This window comes from Rhamphochromis longiceps, linkage group LG3, assembly GCF_057381845.1.
Source record: "Rhamphochromis longiceps isolate RC_006_pf linkage group LG3, R_longiceps_female_GT1.1, whole genome shotgun sequence".
NCBI lineage: Eukaryota > Metazoa > Chordata > Actinopteri > Cichliformes > Cichlidae > Rhamphochromis > Rhamphochromis longiceps.
Window position 1 is genome coordinate 44063052 of NC_140559.1, and position 23564 is coordinate 44086615.

At 43.4% G+C, this 23564-nt stretch overlaps 2 protein-coding genes across 3 annotated transcripts; one reads left to right on the forward strand and one right to left on the reverse strand.

Moving 5' to 3' along the window:
- Positions 1 to 100: 100 nt before the first annotated feature.
- man2b2 (mannosidase, alpha, class 2B, member 2) lies at positions 101 to 6597 on the reverse strand. Of its 2 annotated transcripts, none has more exons than XM_085399402.1 (19): positions 6359 to 6597; positions 6118 to 6264; positions 5877 to 5982; positions 5342 to 5514; positions 5135 to 5250; positions 4854 to 5031; positions 4103 to 4301; positions 3783 to 3973; positions 3461 to 3632; positions 3164 to 3300; positions 2340 to 2593; positions 2042 to 2233; positions 1654 to 1897; positions 1464 to 1574; positions 1184 to 1376; positions 884 to 1030; positions 683 to 795; positions 462 to 579; positions 101 to 364 (listed from the first exon to the last, which is right to left on the reverse strand). In XM_085399402.1, the coding sequence occupies exons 1-19, from the start codon at positions 6491 to 6493 to the stop codon at positions 264 to 266; spliced, it is 3027 nt and encodes a 1008-aa protein (XP_085255528.1). In that variant the 5' UTR covers positions 6494 to 6597; the 3' UTR covers positions 101 to 263. The 2 variants fall into 2 exon arrangements, with proteins under 2 accessions (XP_085255528.1, XP_085255520.1); XM_085399394.1 differs by having other exon boundaries at positions 3164 to 3303.
- Positions 6598 to 6643: 46 nt separating this feature from the next.
- On the forward strand, positions 6644 to 8235 carry smim20 (small integral membrane protein 20). The gene is made up of 3 exons (XM_085399412.1): positions 6644 to 6831; positions 7372 to 7428; positions 8045 to 8235. The coding sequence occupies exons 1-3, from the start codon at positions 6723 to 6725 to the stop codon at positions 8086 to 8088; spliced, it is 210 nt and encodes a 69-aa protein (XP_085255538.1). The 5' UTR covers positions 6644 to 6722; the 3' UTR covers positions 8089 to 8235.
- The last annotated feature ends 15329 nt before the right edge of the window (positions 8236 to 23564 follow it).

The following is a 23564-nucleotide window of genomic DNA, read 5'->3' on the forward strand; positions in this document are numbered from 1 at the left end:
GCCAGAAGTCAGAGGAAAACGCACAAAGGCACTACACATGGGCTACAGGACTTATGTAAGAGTGAAGTCAGACATTTGAACCAAAACAATCATTTTATTCTGATTCAACAGGCACAGCAAATTCACATCTGATCAACAAATCAACACATGTGCAAAAAGAGCATTAGTGAACAGTGCAGCAAAGGATAAAGAGGCTTTATATTGTGCTGCTGTGATTTAGCTAAAGCTTGGTGATCTTCACAGAAGACAAAGGAAAGCTCAGCCTAAAAGTTCCTGGAGACAAAGTGAACAAAGAAGGTCCTGATCTCTTTGGGGGAGATGGTCACAGTGAAATTGTCATCCCGCGTCCGCTGCTGTTTGTTGTCTGAAGGAGAGAGAAAGCAAAAATGGGTGAAGGGATTATTTTTGTTTTGTTTTTTTATAAAAACTGAATCAGTTCAGATATATTCTGTGTTTCTCACCGTTTTCCAAGTTATCTGCAGTTTTCCACTTCCACCTCTGCAGACTGGTGACATCCCAGGTCCCTGTCAGAGAACGCTCCTCCACACCCTTCACTTCGCCCATGCCTTGCAGAGCTTCCTGTTCACCGTTGTAAAAAAACAAAATAAACAAGAGTAAAAAAAAAAAATGAAAATCTCAACTTTTTTCATTTGTCAGTATTAAATTTTCTTTTTATCTGCACCTTTAAGTTTATGGTGACCGGCTTCGAAAGCTCGGGGTCCTCTCCCTCTTCGAAGAGATGCATAATTCTCAACAGGATCCGATCATAGTCTGGCTGCAAGTGCAAATCTTTACCTGGATGCAGGCCACACGGAAATTAAATCAAACAGTGGAAATCTGCAAAACGGTAATAAATACTAGCCCACAGTTTCTCACAGCTGACCTGACTGTATGTGGCTGAGGTGAACGCTGTGATTGGAGCAGTAGTTCCACCCGGGGACGCTGAGGCTGAGCAGGTGGAGGTTGGGCGGCAGAACAACCGAACGCAACAGAGAACCACGCTTGGGCTCCTTCACCTGCCAGGGCTTCTCTGAGTGTACAAGAGTTTGAGAAGTGGTGTGAAAGGTTGAAATTAAGCTGCTTGTATGGACATTTTACTGACGTGACAATGAAAACCACAGATGAGGATGATGACTCGCAGGGTTGTACTAGTGGCCCACCACTGCATGTGGTAAGCACTTACGAGGCTGGTCTATGGGCATGACGACAGGTCTGTGCTGCAGCTGCACTGCCTCCCTTTGGTACAGCTTTGAGGTGGCACTCACAGAGCCCAGCATCATCCACAGCGTGGGCCTCACAACAGAGCTGTCATTTAGAGTCAGGTTGTACCCGAGGTTCCACTGCAAGTTGTTCCAAAGCCGCCGATGGAGCATGACCTGGAGCAGAAGATGAGATGTTAGGTTGCCTTCTGGGTGAAGGGGCTGCACGGCCAGCTTGTTTGCACGTCTTTTTGTTTTCTATACCTCCAGCTGTCCGTCAGTTTGGCTCGACACACCGTGAGCTCTGTCGCTGACGAGCACCAGCCTGCTGAGGTCATCCTCAATGTAAGCCGTGCGCACCATAGGGAAGTAGTTCTGCAAAACGTGACATATATAGATTATTTGACATGTTGTGCTAGAATGTCTCAAGAAAGGCATTCCTGAAAACACCTACTCGTGCTAAAGTGTTGTTTGTGAATTTCCTGTATGTCCTCTTCATCATCTGATAGCCATTGTCGTCCGAGTACAGAGTCCTGTTGTTCTTCACTGAGGTGCTGGTCCTGAGTACGACCTCTGTGTTGAGGCTGAGTGGGCCCAGAGAGTAGGTCTGCTCCAGCCTGTGGCACGGCAGCTTGGTCCCAAAGCATTCTGGGACACGAGTGGTAATGGAGTAGGCGTAGTCTTTATCGCTCTCCTCTCTAGAACACGGAAGATTTCAAAATGTGAGCATGATCATAACAACTAGTGGTACTTTTAGCAGTAAGAGAAGAGCAAGATAACTCCCATAACAAAAAATATAACCTACGTAAATAGATGATAAACTACTCGTCACTGTTGCTCACCTGTAGAAGTACTGCCTGATCTCAGTGACAATCTTCCCTGGGATTATCTCCATTTCCACAGCCTTGTAGGCCCGCACAGCTGAACCATTAGCGCTGAAGATGTAGTTATCAGAAATTGGCCCTGCTTTTACGTCTCCATTGGCATCATATTCCCAGAAATCCTGTGTGATCATTACTCTCCTTTTCTCCTCACTGCCGTGTATGAAAAGAGTTGCAGAAATGTGTGAAAACAACTTCTGTTCATTGAAGTATGACAGCTGAACAAGAGTTATGAACTGATGGAGGCTTAAACCCTTACAGATAGGTGATGCTGTGCAGTAGATTGGTGTCCTGGTCGAACAAGAGTTCGTAACATTCGCTGAGAACAGGAAGTAGTCGCCTCCCTGCTTTCGCCCGGTCCTTCACGCTGCGTCTCTCGAACGAAGCGGCCTTAGCTTCAAAAGCCTTGGAATTCTCTGGGAATTTAATTAAGTATTTCCTGTACTGAAGGCCTCCAAGTTCCACTACGATGAAAAGGTCGTAGGTCGCATTGGAGTGTGCTGACCCCTGGATCTGAAAGAGAGAGGGGAAGAGTTGAGATTAATACATACAAATGCAGATAAAACTGCTCATTTAGGAAAAATTAATCACTTGACTCTTAGTTGGTCTGATATAATTAAAGAGGACTTGATGGCTGATGCTGCCAGCTTTAGCTATGCAGATGCTTCTATAGGTACTGATACACTCTGCTTTAGCATTGTTTACTATCAACATACGGTACTGTGCAAAAGTGTTGAGTGACTCCTCAAAGAGATATTAGCAGAAAACTTGGCACATCTCAACCTGATATCTTAAAGAATGTGAGGAAACTAATAAATGCAGGACAAAGGCCTTAAAAGCTTTCAGCAAGATGAAGAGTATCTGGAAATTACATCCTTAAGAAATATGCAAAAACCCCAGTAAAGACCTTTTAGAGCACCCGAGAGATGCATCAGGACCAGTATGTACTCCATCTATTGTAAAAGTGATGATACCCCCCATCATATACTGCATTTTCATGCATGTTTGCACATTTCTGTAAATCTCTGCACATATTTCCCATTCACCTATCAACATATAAAGAAACCATCAAAACAACAGTACCTGCGCAGGGACGGGCTGTCCATCATCATCAAACACGGCAGCGCTCGGCTGCGTCACGGTTACATTGACGATTGTGGTGATGTTCCACGCCAAAGGGTTATAAACGATGACATGCTGCTCCAAAGCCTGATCAACATCTGCTACAGAGCAAATCGATGAGCAGTTTACTTCCTTTTCGACTTTTACATGCGAAGACATGCACTGGCTAAAGTGCTCTGTTTAGCTCAGTTAATTACTATAAAAACTTTTTCTTTTTTTTAAAGTGGAAGCACTGCAGAAATATCAGATTATTGAAACCTTTTGTAGGGTAGTGCTCGCCAAGGGTGCTGGGACTCATGAGGTTGTGGGGCAACAGAAAGAGAGCAGCTAGGAGCTCCTCTGCTCCCATCATGGCCTGCAGGAGATGCTGCTGGTACATGTCAGCCACTTTGGGAGACTCCGTGCCAGTGATGCCATCGTGATGCTGCACCTGGAATACCAAACCACTCCAAACTGAATGTTCAAACTTAATTACAGAGAAGTATTTAGCATGATGATTGCTTTGCCTTCTAATCCGTATATATTTATTGGACCTTCAAAGTCTTGCAGTATTTGTTATTTCACTATTTTTCAGGAGTACCTCGGAAACAGCCCAGCGCAGCGCTCCGAGTTTGTCCAGGGCCCAGTCCTTGGCCACAGGTCCATCTGGGAAACTGATTCGGTAGCGGGCGAAGAGGGTCTCTGCTGCGTACAGCTTTGAGCTGGCATGTCGCGCCACGCCTTTCAGGACGTTTCTGGAGGCGTAAAACCCCGTCCACGCCTGGTAGGGCTCTAAAAAGTGCGACACATTTCCAATTTACATGAAGTTTGTACGAGACAGCGTGTCGTGTTTTCAAATACACAGTACTTTATGTGAAGAGGACCTCTTCACCGTTTCGTGTTAGGATATCGATTTGTTACCAGTTGAATATGGCAGGAAGTCTTCACTCCCACGCACCTCCCAGGTTAGATTTGATTGGTAGATGGCTTGGAAGTATTCACTCAGAGTGGCGTACTGGACTGTTACCCCAAACTCTTTGCTGTTCTGGTTGATGTACTTCATCAGAGGGTCCATGTTGTTAAACTGTACTGATGAGTTGTAGAACTGCTTGTCACAGCCCTAAAACGGGACGATCGCACATGTGAGTAGGCTGTTTCACAAAACTAACTCCTACATTTTGTCCCGAACCTTAGATACGTTTACCATAGACTGTATATAAAAGATGGACACTTCCACAGTAGAGTCCCACTTTGAAACTTCGTTTTGAAGTTTCCCATTTTTTCTTTGTAACAGATCATATTTGGAAAAGAGAGTGAAGTGGTAAGTCATCAGCTAACAATATCTAGCTTGATTAGGGTCATAGTCTCTCTGAACAAATAAAAGATTGCTTCTTTTATGGTTTATTGGTGCCGTTACCCACACCAAGCAACATTATTTGTCAGATAACATCTTTAAAAACAAGAAAAGAAGTTCTTTAGTTTTGTATTGCAAGCTTTAAATATGCTTCTAACCCAAAGTTTAACATTTCTACAAAGAGGTTCTCACTTTTTGGAGCTTGCCTTTTTTGGGGGCTTTAGACGAACTGCATTTCATCCCTTAAGATTGTTACTTGGATTTGATACAAGATGGATGGATGGGCAGGTGGATGATTTACAGTTCTTTTTGACTTACCCATGGCCAAAGCACATGATGAGTTCTAAACCACGCTGCTCTCTGCTTGATGTTCTCCACCATAGTCTTGGCGTAAGCATGGACTGTCTCCTTGGTCACAGGTAGGCTCATGTTGGGGTAAATTCCATCTTTAGGTGGGTCCGGAAACAAGGCAACTCCATTCCAATAGAAACCAGACCTGAGACATAAGAGGAAGAACAAGAATAGTTATTAAAGATATACCGTATTAATGACGACCACAAATGTAACATAAGGCACCAGAGAAGCTAAAAATGAAGCACCGGTTGGAGAATGGCAGGTAGGATGGAGTGCAATAGCTGAACTGGTCCATGGTGTGAGTGAAGATCTCTTGCTGTGATTTCAAAGAGGGAGAGCCTCGCCATACAAACTGCAGTTTCTGTGTTGGAAAACATAAAACTAGATTAGCTATAAATATTTGGAGCACAGATTGAGACGACCATGTGACTGTTGTTTTTATGCTGCGCTACCTTGTTTTTCTGCATGGTATCCTTAAGGTCATAGTCAATGCGAGAGATGAGATGTGCATTGAATCCAGCCAGGGCAAACAGTACAGGGGTGGTGGCAGAGGCTCCGAAAGGATCCACATGCCATGAGAACTGAGGACGCACCCCAAACGTCTCATACAGGAAGCCGTGACCCTCTGAAACAGCAGGGAGGTTCTCAGTTACTGTGGATTTTTCCTTCCCGCTGTCACCAAGCGCTTACTTATATGCTGTCACTTGATCGTTGGGGTTTTCTCACTATTACTCTAGGGTTGTTACCTTACAATATAAGGCACCTTGAGGTGACTGTTGTTGTGACTGTGGTGTTATATAAATAAATAAAACTAAACTGTGCACACCCCTGTTAAAATCTCAGGTTTTTGTGATGGTTTATTGTGGTCTTATTTTTATTTTAACAACAGAAACCTGATATTTTAACAGGAATTGTTCACATCTTTAGAACCACTGTATGTTATTGCTGCAGCTGTGGACTGAAGGAGCAGGAAGTGTGTGGCGTTACCCATCATCTGCAAGATGTCATCGTCCAGGTCAGTTACAGCCTCATCGTGCATCACTTGACCTCCGATGATGAACTCAAGACGACCTTCTTTGATAAGCTGTCGTACCTGGAGAGAAAGAGAGAGGAGTTTGCACAAAAACCACAGCAGGGTTAATCTAAGAGAAAACAGCTGGGATGTTTAATTTCTGGGGCGTTATCGTGTACCCTCCATAGTCACGTAGCCGTGAATATATATCCTCACCTGTTTCTTTTGTGTGACCGAGGCCACGGTGTCCCACCAGAGACGGAAAAACTCCTGCTCCACAGCGATGAACCTGCGCTCTTTAACCTTTGACAGCTCCTCAGTCACACTGCTGTACACATTAGCTGCATAGGCGTGCATACTCTCCTGCACTCACATTTATAAACACATTTACCCAGATTAAAGCCCAATCTGCGCGTTATATGCATCTCAACTTTTTAGCCGGGTTAAAGACACCTACCTGGATAGTGTACACCCAGCCAACATCCATGTGACTGTGAGGGATCACAAACGTCTGAATCGGCTCTTCTTGCCCTGCCACTCCATGCGAGAACCAGCAGCAAACAGCAAACACGACAGCCGTTACAAATCCCATCTTTGAATCCCATACGAGAGAAGACGGCTTAGATAACTTGGCTGACTTCCTTATTATTGTTGTGCTACGGCATGTGACTGTGACGACGGAAGCCCAGACAGGCCAAACCGCCGACTTGTCGTGTCGCCTTTTTTTTAAAGGCACCAGTGACCTTTTCACCGGAAGCAGTCAGTGTAAACAGTGCGCACATTTGGAGGTGAGAGCGATATTTTTCTACCCAGCAGAGAAAATGTCTAAAAACACGAAAATAATGTTGGTGTTTGGAGGGTTTGTGACGGCCGTTGCTGCTGCGTTTTACCCCATATTTTTTTACCCCCTCACACACAAAGACGAGTACAGTAAGTTGTCTTTCTTTGCTTTCATTTAGTTACACAATTAGTTTAGAAAGCCTGGCCTAATGTCGTTTACAATTCTCCTTAGTTACGGCTGAGCTAAATGTCATTTTACTCCACAAATGATAAGCAGTCCGTGTAGGTTTGTTTAGCTTAGCTAGCATAAAGAGTGCCATTGAGGTAACTCATGTAATCTAACACATACATTCAGTTAGAGCGCCCGTTAAGAGTCAAAGGTGATTATGAACATTATTTGACTTGAATAAATCCAGCTACTACATTAATACTGCTACATTTCTTCCCTGTTTTAAAGGAAGTTATGTCAGCTAAGACAAATATAGTCCATATCAGGTACATGGAGAGCTGTCGTCCTGACATACATGGGACATGAAGACAGTAAAGACTGGTAATAACCAGCTGTAGTGTTTAAAAAAACAAAGGAAATTGTTTATATCAGTGACTTTAGCTGCAAGTTGTTGTTGTTTTGTTTTTGTTTTTTTTTTTAACAGATTTACCCAAATTGCTCTGTTATTCTGTCCTTGCTAGGAGAAGTCCAAAAGGTGAACCGGGCAGGGATCAACCAGGCAGATGTGCAGCCTGCGGGTAAGTGTGAGCTGTTATCAGCTTGTTTGTACAGCTTGCATACTGTACATACAAATTCATGAATTACAACATATATCTTAAGAGTAAAGGGGATCGCTATTGTTATATTTTCTCTCTAGTACAGTACTGTGCAACGGTCTTAAAACACTCCTCATTTCTTTATATTTTGCAACGAAAATGGGAAACGGCTTCAGTAAGTTATTGTGCAAACATACATGGAATTACAGTATATAAAGGCAAAAACAGAGTTTGTACAATCCTAATGAGTTTGAAAGTCACTATTTGGTATGACCACCTTTATTCTTCATCACAGCCTGAACACTCTTACGCAATTCAATTTTATTTATATAGCGCTAAATCACAACAGCAGTTGCCTCAAGTTAGCTTTCTTGTCGTTTCTTTAAGTAGTCTTCAAGAATAGTTCTCCAGGCTTCTTGAAGGACATTTAAAGCTCTTCTTTGGATGTTTCTGCCTTTTGTTCTGTTGTCTGTTAAGATGATCTCACACTGCTTCAACGATGTTGAGGTCCAGCATCTGGAGAGGCCAATCCATGACTGATAGACTGATTATTATTAATGAGAGCTCTCTGTCTCTGTGTCTCTTTTTTTGTCTGAAGGTATGAAGATATGGTCTGATCCATTCAAGGCTGCAAGCAAATGATGACCACAGTGACCCCTTCACTGAGACGCTGCTGCAGACTCTGAGTACAGAGTGTCTTTTTGATATGTGCTTGGTGTGTGTGTGTGAGTGAATGACTGTTGAGTGTTAAGTTACCTGTTAAATAAACTATAATCAACTACTTAAGAACCCAAACGTGGATATCTTTTTATTATATTGTGTTTAGATGGAGGACGGCTAGCTACACAGAAGCACAGATACAAAACAATGGCTGTTTTGTTTTTACCCTAAATTCAACCTAGAGCCACCTGCTGGTCTCCTGTTGCCCACATGAGGGCGCACCACTCCTGTGTGTTCCCGCTAAAGGCAGTGGACTGTGTAATGTCTTGTTTGTGCATCTGAGATATTTTGGAAAAACCATTGTATTTCCAAAAAAGCTTTGCTCTGGTATGCAGCCTGTAGGGAATTATAATAAAATGCAGTGGTTTGTTTACCCATCTCATTCACAGGAATCCCTTTTGACATTTTATTTTGATTTAGTTGATGTGAGAGTCATTAAATCGGTTCAGCAGATGAGGGACAATGTCCAGAAATGTGCGGTATCATCTTCCAAAATGGAAACAGTAGAGACAGAGTTATTCCAGGACACATCGCTGTATTATCATTTCCCTGTCACGCAGGCGGGGTTTAACTGTTGCTGTTTAAATGACATGTGACCGGCTATGTTTTGCCCATAGGCTGAAAGGACGGGGCACGGCTCCACCATCCTCTTGTTCAAATCCTACTCGATGTGATCCAGACTGGCTTTACGAGTCCACGGGTGCTGTAAAAGCAGAGAATTCCAAAACTGCCATTTTTTTCCCCCTCCTGTACTTTTGTGGTTTCCTGACATTGACCAGTTTCCCCCTTTCAGAGTTTGGTCCATCAAAGTCCTTCTGGAAGAAAGATAGATTAAGAAAGAACTAAAGCATGTGTTTATGGTCCTTCAGAGATGGGGCATATTTAAAGTTGCCCTTAAATCTTTCACAGTCCTCGATGTAGCCTGTACTTTTGAGCTTTTAGGGCCATTCGCGAGGCCCGCTGCCAGCAAAACTGACAGCGCAGGCCAGCAACGGCCACTCTCCTTCACAACCCCCAAATCAACAAGCCCCATTGTTTATGAGAGGTTGTTATTGTTGGGCTGCATTCAGAAACAAGAGAAAACTCAAGAGCCCGGCTGTGCAGAGGCGTCCAAAGTAAAGAGAGCGAAAGGAGTGAGGGGGTGGTTAAGGAAAAACGAAAAGCAGAAATTCCTCTCATTCCCCACTGGTGTTTTCCAGATTCCTCAAGCGACAGCTCCTCGGCTGTGCGAGTGAAGTAAGCAGGCAGAGGGGGAAATTGAAGCAAACGGCGAGAGGAAGAGAACCACATTCTTGAGGGGACGCGTCACCTACACGCAGGATAGAAAGACACTCGATCTCTGTTTCTCGCCTGGCTGTGTGTAACAGGTTGTGCAGCATGTACCAGGCTTTTATGGCTGCTTGTTGTGGAGTCCTCTTTATGCTGCCCTTATCCCATGATAGACACCCTTCTCTATAAAACGTTCAGCAGGGTCACAGCGCACTATAAACCAACATGAACTCAACAATGTCGCCTCTGCAGTGCTTTTACTATCCCGCTATTAACCCATCACACAAATCTCTCTCAGCTATTGAGGGGGTTTAGGAAAGTGGTGGCACGCCGTCGGCCGCTCTGAGCACTTTGTTAAGCCCGAGTTTGAGAGCGGCCGATAATTGGCCAAGGTTTCTAACTAATTGCCATGGGAACAAGGGTCGACAGACAGGTCAAGGGGTTGCAGCGGCAGCAGCAGTGTTCGGGAAAGGGTGGAGAAGTATGTAAAATACGAGCAGCGAACACCTCGTACTATATCGAGTGTGGAAAACCGGAGCGAGAACATCAGAAAGCTCTCAGAGCGTTGCGATGGCACATATGACGACACAACTGTGGTATTTGTTTCTCTTTCAGGAAGTGTGACATTTTGGGAAGATAAGATAAGATAAGATAAGATAGAACTTTATTAATCCCTCGGGTGGGTTCCTCTGGGAAATTCGACTTCCAAAAAGCACAGCAACGACCGAAGTTACAGTTACAGAATTGTTATATATATATATATATATATATATATATACACACACACACACACACACACATATATATAAATACAGAGACAAATATAAATAAAATATACAAAGGGGATAAATAGAATAAATAGGAATAAAAAATAAAAATACAAGTGAATTGCACATTTCAAGTATTGAGTCTATTGCACTGTTGACTATTTACAAAAAGTATTGCACAAGGTATTGTACAGTGAGGTGAAGAGGCACTACAGCTTAGTTGTTCCCCCCTCCTTTGTCCTCCTGTCTCCCCTCCCTCTCCCCTCCAGAGAGGAGTTAAACAGTTTGATGGCGTGTGGGACAAAGGAGTTTTTAAGTCTGTTAGTTCTTGTCTTGGGGAGAAGCAACCTGTCACTGAACAGACTCTTCTGATTGTTTATGGCCGTGTGCAGAGGATGCCCAGCATTGTTCATAATGTCCATCAGTTTCTTTAATGTCCTTTTCTCTGCCACTGTCACCAGAGTGTCCAGCTTCATGCCGACCACAGAGCTAGCCTTCCTGATCAGTTTCTCCAGCCTGGATGAGTCCCTCTTTGCTGTGCTGCTCCCCCAGCACACCACAGCATAGAAAAGTACTCCAGCAACCACTGACTGGTAAAACATCCTCAGGAGCTTCCTGCAGATGTTAAAAGACCTCAGCCTCCTGAGGAAGTACAGTCGGCTTTGGGCTTTTTTATACAGGTGCTCTGTGTTGCATGACCAGTCCAGTTTATTGTCCACCCACAGCCCGAGGTACTTGTACTTGTTGACCACCTCCACCTCCTCCCCCTCTATCTGAACTGGCAGTGGACCTTCTCTGGACCTCCCGAAGTCCACAACCAGTTCCTTAGTCTTTGAGGTGTTGAGTTGCAGGTGGTTTGTGTGACTCCATGCGACAAAGATGACTCCTGTTAAATGTTTCGCAGTTTATGCAGTACACGAGTAAAAAAAGACGCTTACAACTCAGTCAAACCTCCTTGCAACTAGGAAAAATCGGTGGTTGCACAGTGATTGCTTGAATTTGTTCAGGTTCGGCAAATTGCAAATAGCTGCAGCACCCAACTGACTGTCCAAAGGTTGAGCACGCAACTGCCTCAACCTCTGGATGACCATTTTTGGAAGAGGTTAACTGGTGGGAGGCAACCTGTCTCCAAACAATTGGAGTCCAAGTTGGACTGACTGTTATCACTCTCAGACAGACTGGTAAATGATTGCCAGTAATTGCTTTTTAATTCATAAATTAGATTGCCAACACATTGCGATCAGTCTGAGTTTGTCTGCAACTTGACTTGATTAGTTAGCAACGTAGCTAACTTTCCATATGTTGGTAATGGTAATGGTGCATACAGATCAGTTGAGCAGTTACTAAATTTCACCAAAGATGATGCCAAATGTGAAAGGACAAGAATCTCCTTGTCAGATTATCACTTAAAAATAAATGTATCACACACTGGTACAAAAATACCCCCACAGTTAGCTTTATCGCAAAAAATTAACAGCATCTACATTTCACATCTCGCATATGCCGCTAAGCCTCGTAAAACAATGTACCCGAGTGCTGTCCGCATTCTTGGGTCAGCAGGCGCACGGCTGTGGAAACAGATAGTAAGTCTGAAGCAACGTCTAGGACAAAAGACGCAGGCCCGGCCCACAGCAGGCCGGCAGAGCAAACTGTCCCATGGACACCAAGACCTGTGAGCTAGTGTTACGTTTATTGCATGCAGGAGTGTATATGTATGTGTGTGCATGCATCTTTCAAGAAAGAAAGCGAAGAAGTTCAGCTAAGAGGAACCCAGAATCCCCCCGAGACTAAACTGTGGTTGTGGAACTTACTGGAACTCCAAACATCTTGTGTGTGCTTTTGTATTATGTTCTTTTTTGCCCCAAGCAGGACCACAAATCGATAATTATGGTTTGTTTTAGGTTGCATCCCCTTTGCCCAGTCGTGAAGGCATTGCAGTTCATTGCTGCGGTGTGTCAGTTCTTAGTTAAAAGGGGACGGTGGGGTTGTGCGCAGAGAGCCAATGGTAAAATAGAGATGATGCAAAGATGCATTGTCTTTGCATCATGTGTGCTTCTTGTTTCCTGCTGCAATCTTACAGGAACTGGTTATAAACAGACTGCATGGCCGTTTGGCCACCCAGCAGTGCACGTGTGAAAACATGTTCTGTGGTTTTTGCCACTTGCAGTCTGTTATTAGCCGAACTCATTACAAACATTCATGTAGTAATTAGTAACAGTTACATTTTGTGGCATGGTAATTTTCACATTATTCAGAGTAGTCATTAGCACAATTCATGCTTTCAACTTAAATGCACTTCAGTCATCCTGAGCTTTTTTTTTAAACATAGTTTTAGCCATGTTTAAAAACAGTGTGCGCCTCCAACCTGACCCCTCCTTAGAAAGACACCATTTTTAACTTCAATATATTTAATGAAGCCATGCGCAATTTAATCTTTGTATCAGTGACAGGCCTGAAAAGTACATAAGGGTTGGTGGAAATCTGGTGCTTTTGATTTGTCTTATTGTTTCCAGCAAGTTTTTGAGGCCTCGTAACGTACACGAGTGTTGAGGCATGACATTTTCAGAGCTCACAGTTTCTCAGCTCTGCTACAAACTGCAACCAAATCAATTTTACATCCACTTTAACTGTCACAGTCCAAAGCAAGAAATCTTGTTGTTTTTTTTCAGAACTTTTTTTTGTTTTTCTGTAATCAGCAAGAAGGTCGTAGGTTTGAATCCACTATCTTCACGTGTAATTTCTATGTGGAGTTTGCATATTTTCCCTGTGTTTGTGTGGGTTTTCTCCGGGTACTCCAGCTTCCTCTCACAGTACACTTAGTAGGGTTAGGTTAATTTGTGATTTTAAATTGCCAAAAGGTGTGAATGTGTTGTGTGTTAGTCCTGCAACAGACTGGTGACCTCTCCAGGGTGTACCCCGCTTCTCCGCCCATTGTATAAGTGGAAGAAACTGGCTCGATGGATGGATGGACCAGCTTTGAGCATCAGTATCATTGGATGAATAACAGTTTCAATGGCAAAACTGCACTAATTCAATATCTGGGATGATCTCTTATCCAATAATTCACCAATGACGACTTCAAAAAGTATTTTGGAGCAAAGCTTCGAGGGTACCTTTCACCATGTGGGGATAGCTAACTTGTCTAAACAATGCTCCCTAGAGTATGAATCTGCATAAACCTGTGATCCATCCACCCATTTATTTTCTTAACTGTTTATGAGATTTAGGGTTCACAAAGAATTTGCAAACATAAACTGACATTACTGTGAATTATATTCATGCCACTTTTATACCACATGTTACATTAAACAAGCTCAAGAAGATGGTAATATGGTGGTAATAAAGGCTGCTTTACTGCTGTAATTTAATGTTCAGTTCAGTTCTTTTTTATTTCAAACATATACATTCACCAACGTTTCATAAAACCATTCCATGCAGTTGTTTGAAAAGGAGTAGGCAGAAGTATATACTTATTTAGCCCTACCCCCTCAGGTTTACATCCTCATCATCTAAATTTAAACAACAAAAACGTATACAACGCCTTCAACTTAGAACATAACATCACAAAAAAAATATTTTCTCATAATGTAACATGGTCAGCAGCGATACTCAGGGAGGCCGCGTTGTTTAAACGCTCAGTTGGCACTAAGAGGTCTAAAGTGTGCCAAGAAAATATCCCCCACACCATCGCGCTACCAGCAGCCTGAACTGTTGATACAAGGCAGCATGGATCCAAGTTTTCATGTTGTTTATCCCAAAGTCTGACTCTACCATCTGAATGTTGCAGCAGAAATCGAGACTCATCTGACCAGGCAACGTTTTTCCAGTCTTCTATTGTCCAGTGTTAATGATCCTGTTTGAACTGTAGCGTTAGTTTCCTGTTCTGAGCTGACAGGACTCGCACCCAGTGTGGTCCTCTGCTGCTGTAGCTCATCTGCTTCAAGGTTCAATGTGCTGTGCGTTCAGAGATGCTCTTCTGCAGACCTTGATTGCAATGAGTGGCTATTTTGCTACTGTTGCCTTCCTATTCCTAGTCTGTCCATCCTCCTTTAATCAGCATTTTAACTGCCACGCACTGGATATTTCTCTTTTTCACACCATTCTGTGTAAACATGTACACGTGGGAAAATCCCTGCAGATCAGCAGTTTCTGAAATACTTACACTAACAACCATGCTACGTTTAAATTCACTTAAATTATGCTTCTTCCTCATTCTGATGTTCAGTTTGAACTTCAGCAGGTTTTCATGACCGTGTCTCCCTGCCTGCCCTGAGTTCCTGCCATGTGATTGGCTGATTAGATAGTTGCATAAACAAGCAGTTGAACAGATGTCCTTAATAAAGTGACTGTGAATGTACGTTTTTCTTTTATTGGCTAATATCCCCTGTTGCAAGTGTATGCAAGTCCAGTCGTATACAATTAGCTGATGTTTTGCTTGTTCTTGGATGTGTAAAACTGTAAAAATGACAAAACACGAAAGCCTGCAAAGATTGCTAACTTACTGTGGGTCTCCGGGGGTTAAAGAAACACCAGTTGAACTTCATAATCCTCATAGTTTAACTCATTTGGGTCTTCTTTCTTCATGGCTATTCAGACAGGCAGTGAATGTGATTGAGCAACACCTCTGAAATGAGGTAAGTAGGAAATTCTCAAATGCGGCTCAAAGAGTGCCAAAAGCCCGCCGCTTTGGCTCCTGTTAACATATGGATCAGTGGAGGAAATGTTTAAGCAATTAATTATACGTTTAAGGTTGGAAAAAATACGCAAATTTCTTTTATAACATCTTTTTTTTGCAGAGGAGAGGAAAATTTTTGTTATGGACAGACCTCATCATCGCAGGCCATCTTTTCCTCTTTTGTAGCCCCATGTTCCCTCTGTTGATGTGGAAGCAAAACGCTGAAAACCACAATTACATTTAAATCAGTCAAACTGTCTGATTAACAGAAAACCGCACACACGCACACACCGCTTGAAACGTTACTGTCACCCATCCTAAACACACACCATTACGGCATCGCAGTCTGAGCCCGTGTGAGGCTCGGCCGTCAATCAAGGCATATAGCAGGTTTCCGTCTTTGAGTCCCAAATATGATATTCAGTATTTCTTATGCAGTAAAGCAGCGGGGCCACTGTTGACTTAGGCAAGGTTACTGACAAAGAGGGTCAGAGCTGTGAGCAATCATGCTGTTCTTCCAAGCCTCTCGGAAAGGTTTGGAAAAGAGAAAAGAGGAAGGGTGATTTATTAGGAACCTCAATATTTGACACACTCATTTGTGAAAATAAGTCTGCAGCCTATCAAAGCCATCGCTTACATTAAAAAACCCATGGAAAGCTCTTTTGAAACTACTTTTGTTGTTTTTTTTAACTGGGCAGGCCGGTTTTCATTCATATTTCCTGGCACGGCACTTTACTCCCTCTCCATCTGAGGGACTATATCAAAATAAACAGCTTAACCCCGAGACGGCATTTAAAAATTATATTGTGAACAATACAGAAGGTATGCCGTTTCCCAGAGCCCGCTTAACAGCATGTAATGCAATAAAGCTCGATTAAAAATGTGTAATATTATGATCTAATATAACCACTGAGTCTTTAGTTGGAGATGCCGTGCAACGGGACCGAGTGATTCATAGTGCTGAAAATATTCACAATACCCTCTTATTTTTTCTTAATATTCAGCTACAGGAACTGGGTCTTATTATTAGTGGTTTACACACAATGTTAATTAATTCAAGGAGTCAAACTTCTATGCATACAAGTCACTGTATTAAAGTGAATTAAATCGTTTTAATGGATATTAAATAACCGCAGGGGCGTGCGGTGAGTCATATTTGGAGTGTATTTTTATTTTAGTGTAAATGGCGTGTGGGTGAGCAGACAAGATCCTGCCCCTGTGCTCCCCGTGGGTTTTTATTAGGGCCTTGTGGATGACAACAGAATATATGACTTGGCTTCGTATGGGAATTCTGGGAAAGTCATGGAATTTTGGACGTCTTGACGGAACACAGGCACACAGGTCTTGGCCCATTCCCTTGTGGAGATGGAGGAAAGAGGAGGAATCCTTCTGCAGTGTGCGTTTGCGTCCTTGTGCACATATACGGTGGCCCTTAAGGAGATCCTTATGGAGCTGACCCAGAATAATGACAGGTTTACAGCACAGCACCAAGCAGCAGGCCCACATGTGGCTGATATCAAACAAAGAGCAGGAACGCGCTGACGCAACCAAGTCGATCATCCCGATGATGATTAGAAAGGCCGGTGATCTGTATTACTGCCCAGGTACAGGATCTACTCTGTCTGTTTAATGCATTTATCTTCCTTTAGTCACAAAAATCTGCAAGCCTCGTAAAAAGACAATCTTCCATCTCTAAGGATTCACACAGTCTCTTAAATTTTGGAACAACCATGATTTAGATTTTTAACTACTTCAGTTTTCCAAGTCAAGTCACATTTTATTTATATGGTGCATTTTAAGTGGTTTACAGGGACACTCATTTGTAAAGCCAGGTCACCAAGAACCCAATTACAAATATGGGACTCACATAAAGAGACAACATAATACAAATAACATTTGAAAAGATATAAAAATAAAAGCACAACTGAAGTCTAATAATGATTAGACAACAGTCAAACCACGAGGGACCTCAGGCTTAACTCTTTACCTCTTGAAAGCCTACTAGGAATAACTCTTGAATCTCTGTTCTGACACGAGTGGTTTCTGTCATATTTCAGTCCTGCTGTCAGAACAAAGTCGATGTGTTTGCATCACTAGTTAATGAGAGTGGTCTCTGCCTATGCAGCTACACTTGGAAACACCTAGAAAATAGTCTTATGCTTGTCAACCAACATCTTTATTGATAGATACCGAAGTGTCAAAACTGTGTACATCGCTGAATGCAGTTAGGCCCTTGTTTTAAAGTCGTCAATCCACCGAGTGCGTGTCCTAATTTGTGCCCAGTTGTCATTCTGGCACGCCATGAAATAAATTTCTAAATGTCATTGTTGCACATTCTGCCATGTGGTGACACGGAAACTTCTGTAGCACCTCCGTTTGTATCTTTCACTTGACAACTAAAAATAAAGTGTGACTTTAAGTTTCACATCTGTGCTTGTAGGGCTTTAGACCTGAAAGTTCATTTGAGAAGTCAAACTGAAGTCACAAAACTAAGGACGTTTCAGCTGAGTGCTGTGAAAGTCCTTCTGTTGTCCTTAAAGCCCAAAGGCCGGAGACTATGTCTTGTATTAATATGTGTTTTCCAGGAACTCCATGCCTTAAGAACCAGCATAGTTTTTTGTCAGGTTTAGAGAGTTGTTTGTTACGTATTGGTCGCAGTATGATTCTGTGTTATTGGTAAGATATCGTGCATTATAATCATGATGGGCAGAATCTGTGGGCTGCATCTGCGAATACTCTCCGGCTGTCTCGTCGTAGCCCCTCCCGGAGCCACTGATGTCATCAGTTTCCAGCAAATTTGCGGCGTGTGCTGGCGGTTTGGCATCGGCGTCTTCAGCAGAAAGGCATTTAACAGCGTTCAGATTCTGCAGCGCTACGGCTTTTCTAGAAAAGGGGAAGATGAGACTCATCTCGGACCCGTCTTTAATTGCGGTGACTTAATGTGAACGTATCTGTCGGGACTTGAAAGCCTTGAGACTCGACTTGAGTGTTGCCGTTGCAAGAGCTGCAGCTTGAATGATTTTGTCATCGGGGATTCGCGATGTAAAAGCAGAAAGATTATTGCTGGGCTTGACGCTCGTCTCAAACTCTTCATGAGTAACTTTAGCTTCGGCTCGTCCCAAATCGTTTTTAAATTGAATATGACTTGTTCTTGGCCGCAACCACCTATGACTTGATGCGGTTCATACGAATTTGAGACTGCAGAGAAGTGATTCATAACATAGATATGACTTGAGGCTTGTCTTGGACTTTGATTTTAGTTTAGTTTTAATTTTAGTCCTAAGTAGAAGACTGACTTCACAAAACTAGACACTTCGGACTTATCTCAGATGAGTCCAGACAGTACTTGAAGGCTTTTTTTTAATAAAGAGTTCTTTTAGGATGTGCTATTAGAGGAGACCTTCAGAGAGACTCTGCATGTTATGTTTTCCCAATAGTCAAGCCACCAAGGACAGGTTCATAAATTTTAATTCAAGCCTGTGGAAATCCTATTATTGGATCCTTTCAAATCACTTTAAAGCCTTGGAAAGGCTTCACTTTCCACAACTGCCGAAGAACTTCATTATTTCCTTCATTTGTTCGCCTGTACGTGCAACGGAGGGTCAAAAATAAACCATGGTCATGTCATGTGCATAACCCTAAACCCAACCACAAGATTAAATAGCACCCATATGTCCTGATGTCAGTAGGAAATTTGCAAAAACGATTGAATTGCATGTGTAAACCTCATCCTCATATTCTGTCCAAAGGGTATACTTCTGCTATTTAATGCCATCCACAGAAGAAAGCCACCCTGACATGAAAGCAGAATCATATCCCACCTGAGCTACAAATGATCTCTCCCTTTGGGCTATGAGCTTACTTTGTGGTCTCCCATTTCCCTGCTCCCTGTTCTCTTCATCCATCCATGCCTCCGTCTGAGCTCCATTCAGAGAGAGAAGCAAACCACATGTTTCAGGGAGGAATCCTCAACGGGCAGCATCCCAGGCCAAAGTACCTCCAGTTCTCCTGCCCCCTGGCATCACTTAGTTCTACCCTGTCATTAAGGACAAGGCTGGATGATTTGTGTTGGAACGCAGCCCTTTATTAGAGCAGGATGGGTGCAGAGAGGGGGAACAGAGGAATGATGTCACCTCAGGTCGGGGCTGGAAGTGGGTTGAGACCTGCGGCGGCAGGATCGGTGTTGTCTTTGGGCTCCAATGCAGGAAAAGATGCCGCATTTGTCTGCGTGGATGGAGATGGAATGATGTGGAATATGGAGAACAAGACTGTGTAATTTGATATGTGTGTATTTGATCTGTATCTGAGTGAATGTGTGTCTTTTTCTGTATTGCGGGCACGCAAGTGTGTGCATGTTGTGTGCGTGTGTGTGTGTTTTTGCTACTCTGTGTGTGCAAAAGCATGCGGTTGGAAAAGTATAGGCTGTTTTATGTTGCATTCGTTCTTTGTTTCAGTGTTTCTTTAGTGGGCGGATGGTTGAATGAATCATTTGGACAGAGGCTGAGGTATCAGAAAGTGTGGTTTGGCTCTGGGGGAGAAAGGGGGAGACAAGAGAGAAGGAAAACCAACTTGTACTTGTGGCTTCTGGAGTCCTAATGTGCACTACTGCACAGTGATGTGTGTCTGCCTCCCGCTACCTACTGCATGTCGTGTGGAACGTATCACACAAACCACAGACAGCAAAGACTGAAACTAATTATGCAAAGCATTTCTGTGCAAGTATAATGGTTAACAGTGTTGGCCAATGTTAACTTTATATGAAACTTGTTATGTTAGAGGCAATTTATTGCGATAGTGCGTTACTGGGAGAAGTACCTCAGTAGAGTACTTTTTTAATTAAGAAAAATGAACGTCTCCTATCCAGTTAGCCATCATATGTTAGTTACAGTTAAGGTGAAAAGTTTACACCCACCCATCGTCGGTGGTAATTTGGGGCTTTTAAAGATTTTTTGAATTGTTCTTTTTCCAGGATGGAATGATTGTACGACATACATCTTTAATGACTTTAAAAAACAAGAATTGAGTGCACAAATTTGAATATATTTTGGATTTTCTCTAATCCACACAGTCTCAAGGATATACATACACCCCCACTAATATTTGTTCCACTTTCGGTAGTCATCGACAAGCTTCTGGAATAATTCTGGCTGGATGTTTGACCGCTCTTCTTGGCAGAATTGGTAGAGTTCATTTTAATTGGTTGGTTTTCTGGCACAGATAGATTATAAGCGTAATCCACAATTTCTTTAATAGGTTTAAGGTTGGGGCTTTGGGAAGACCATTCCAGAGGTTTAATGGCCCATTTCTAAAGAACTGCAGATTCAGACCGCAAGCAAGACTCCTTGCCTTCAAAGTAAAAGCTCCACTTTTTGAAATGTGTTGGTTGCAGCAGTAAGGCAAAACTTGTACTTTGACCTCGAATGTTGTACGTTTCTGGTTTGCATGACACATTTTGCTTCCCCCCCCCCAAGTTTGACTATTGCATAGAGATCAAATGCAGAGTGTTTGAAGACAAGTCGGCGTCTTCCATGTAAGCTATGGGTGGCCGCAACAATCTGCTAGCACCTTAAGCGATCACAAGAAGGTTTTTGGTACAGCACCCTCTTTGCCACCAATTTAATCAAGAGTCAGCCAGCGATCACTCACAACGACTTAGGGAATACACATTTTTCCCATGTGACCAATGGTGCCATGATGGTTGCTAACCAGGCCTGTGCAGCTAAGGCCTTAATACAGGGTGGGCTATTTATATGGATACACCGTAATAACATGGGAATGGTTGGTGATATTAAAGTCCTGTTTGTGGCACATTAGTATATCTGAGGGGGCAAACTCCTCAAGATGGGTGGTGATCATGGTGGCCATTTAGAAGTCGGCCATCTTGGATACAACTTTTGTTTTTTTTAATAGGAAGAGGGCCATGTGACACATCAAACTTATTGGTAATGTCACAAGAAAAACAATGGTGTGCTTGGTTTCAACATAGCTTTATTCTTTCATGAGTTATTTACAAGTTTCTGACCACTTATAAAATGTGTTCAATGTGCTGCCCATTGTGTTGGATTGTCAATGCAACCCTCTTCTTCCACTCATCACACACTGATAGCAACACCGCAGGAGAAATGCCAGCACAGGCATCCAGTATCCGTAGTTTCAGGTGCTGCACATCTCGTATCTTCACACCATAGACAATTGCCTTCAGATCCCACATCCTTGTGGGATGTGGAACCAAATAATGTATTTTTTGAGACTGAATCCATGAACATTAATCCTGTGGCCAGCTCCAGTGTTAATGGCCTTGATTATGAACTGCTAGGCAATGCTTCCATAGACAATGATATTATTGGCATTTTTCATGTACCTGAACTAAGTCATTCAAAGTCTGACACTCTGCCAGGATCATGTGGTGAGCAGAGATGGGCAGTAACGCGTTACACGTTACTGTAATCTGATTACTTTTTTCAAGTAACGAGTAAAGTAAGGGATTACTATTGCATCCATCCATCCATCCATCCATTCGCTTCCACTTATCCTTTTCAGGGTCGCGGGGGGTGCTGGAGCCTATCCCAGCTGTCATAGGGCGAGAGGCAGGGTACACCCTGGACAGGTCGCCAGTCTGTCGCAGGGCCAACACACAAGGACAGACAACCATTCGCACTCACATTCATTCGCACATTCACACCTAGTGACAATTTGGATTATCCAATTAACCTATCCCCACAAGCTGCATGTCTTTGGACGGTGGGAGGAAGCCGGAGTACCCGGAGGGAACCCACGCAAACACGGGGAGAACATGCAAACTCCACACAGAAAGACCCCGGCCTGGTGTTGGAATTGAACTCAGGACCTTCTTGCTGTGCGGCAACAGCATTACTATTGCAAAATCGGTAATTAGATTACCGTTACTTTCCCGTAGGAACGCTGCGTTACTGCGTTACTAAAACCGTGATTTTTTTGCGAGAATGTCTCATGACAGTGACGTAAGCGAGTGCGCCGTTGGTGACAACAGCTGTGTGCAGATCAACAGTGCATCATATATCGACTGTGGGAGAGAGTATGAGCGTGCAGCGTTTAAAGCGTGGAAGTACTGACCTTATTTTGAGTTTGATTCCATAAAAAGTGACAAAAACATTAGTGTCCATCATGCGTGGGAAGAAAACTTCTTTTTACAGCGAAAAAAACCCTAAACTTCCAAGCAAGCACCGAGTGCGCAACGACGTAATGGGAAACTCACAGAGAAACTCGCGGATTCTTCAACTGACCGCGGCACACCTGCACCAGCGTAAACCTCCGCCTACTCTACTCCTGCTTTACAGGTGAAAGTAGAGCAACAGGACCTCTAGTCTTTGACTTTATTTATTTTCTGCTGTGTTTTACTTGCATCTATTTGAAAGAGTGAGTGTAAACACAAAAAAAAAAATTTATGTGCTGGAATGTCCTGGCGCGTCAGCTGGAGGGTCCGAGGGACCCGTCCAGCATCATGTCTCATCAGCTGGGGGGTCCGAAGCGGCCGTCCAGCCACCTGGGCCACCACCTGTGGCCTCCACGCAGTTGCCTGCAGCGCCGACGCCCGGTCCTGCCGACGCCCGGTCCTGCCGACGCGCCACGTCCAGCGCTCCCCACGTCCGCCGCCAAGCCATGTCCAACGCTCCCCACGTCCTGTGCTCCAGCATGGCTGTTTCCAAGGCCTGTCAAAACAGCCTGTCCATGGAAACACACCAATCCACCCAAGGGGTCATATCCACATCCACACCGCCGTCGACCATCAGCCAAGTCATCAAAGTTTGGTCATCCATGCCTGCTTCACCACCGCCACTTTCCACGTGGCCGGCCCCCTGATCTGCTCCATCGCCTTTGCTGGACCCGTGGCTGGCCGCCTGAACTGTTCGGTCATGAACTCCTGTGCTGTCGGCCTCTGGGTCGGCCCCTGAAATGTTTATGAACTGCTCCCTGAGCTCCAGTGTCTTTTGTGGACTTTTGTTTTGGACTTTTTTGTGAGCTCCATGTTCTCTTTTGCTCTGGCTTTGGTCAGTTTTCGGTCAGTTTTTTGTTATGTTTAGCTCACCCAGTTTAGGTTATGATTTAGTTTTTTCTTTGCTTTAGTTTTTCATTGCTCAAATCAGCCTTCAATAAACGGCTCGTTTTCAGTTAATAGTAAGTCTTGTTATTTTGCGTGTACGCACTTGGGTCCAACTTCTTCACTCCCTATAGTTTGCCTCTGCCAGACTGTGACAGCTTCTAAATAGCCATAGCCTCAAAATTTCACCTGACGACACTGATGGACAGTTAATATTACCCCGGAATGAAAAAGTACAAATGTTTTCAGCGTAACATCTATTCAAACATGAACAACAGGGATGTAAGTTCTTTCTCTATTTTTTTTTTCTCTAGTTGACCTCCAACTCTGAGCACAGTCAGTTTTTACTTTCGATTATAAATGTTTATTATTTCATTTTTTGCCAAGCCAAGAACTCTGAATTTGATTATTTTAGAGTAAAGTCTGTGGGGCAAAAACAGTTTGAGTCATGCCCCATCCCCCAGGAAAGTGTTTCATTCAAGTGGAATTGCAACATCCATGGATGCAACAGCTCAATCAGCCTCTTTCTGTTTGGTCTGAATCTGCGGGCACACTGAGTCTGCTCGACATTTAAAAAATGTAAGGCCAATACTTTTCAGACTTATATCTG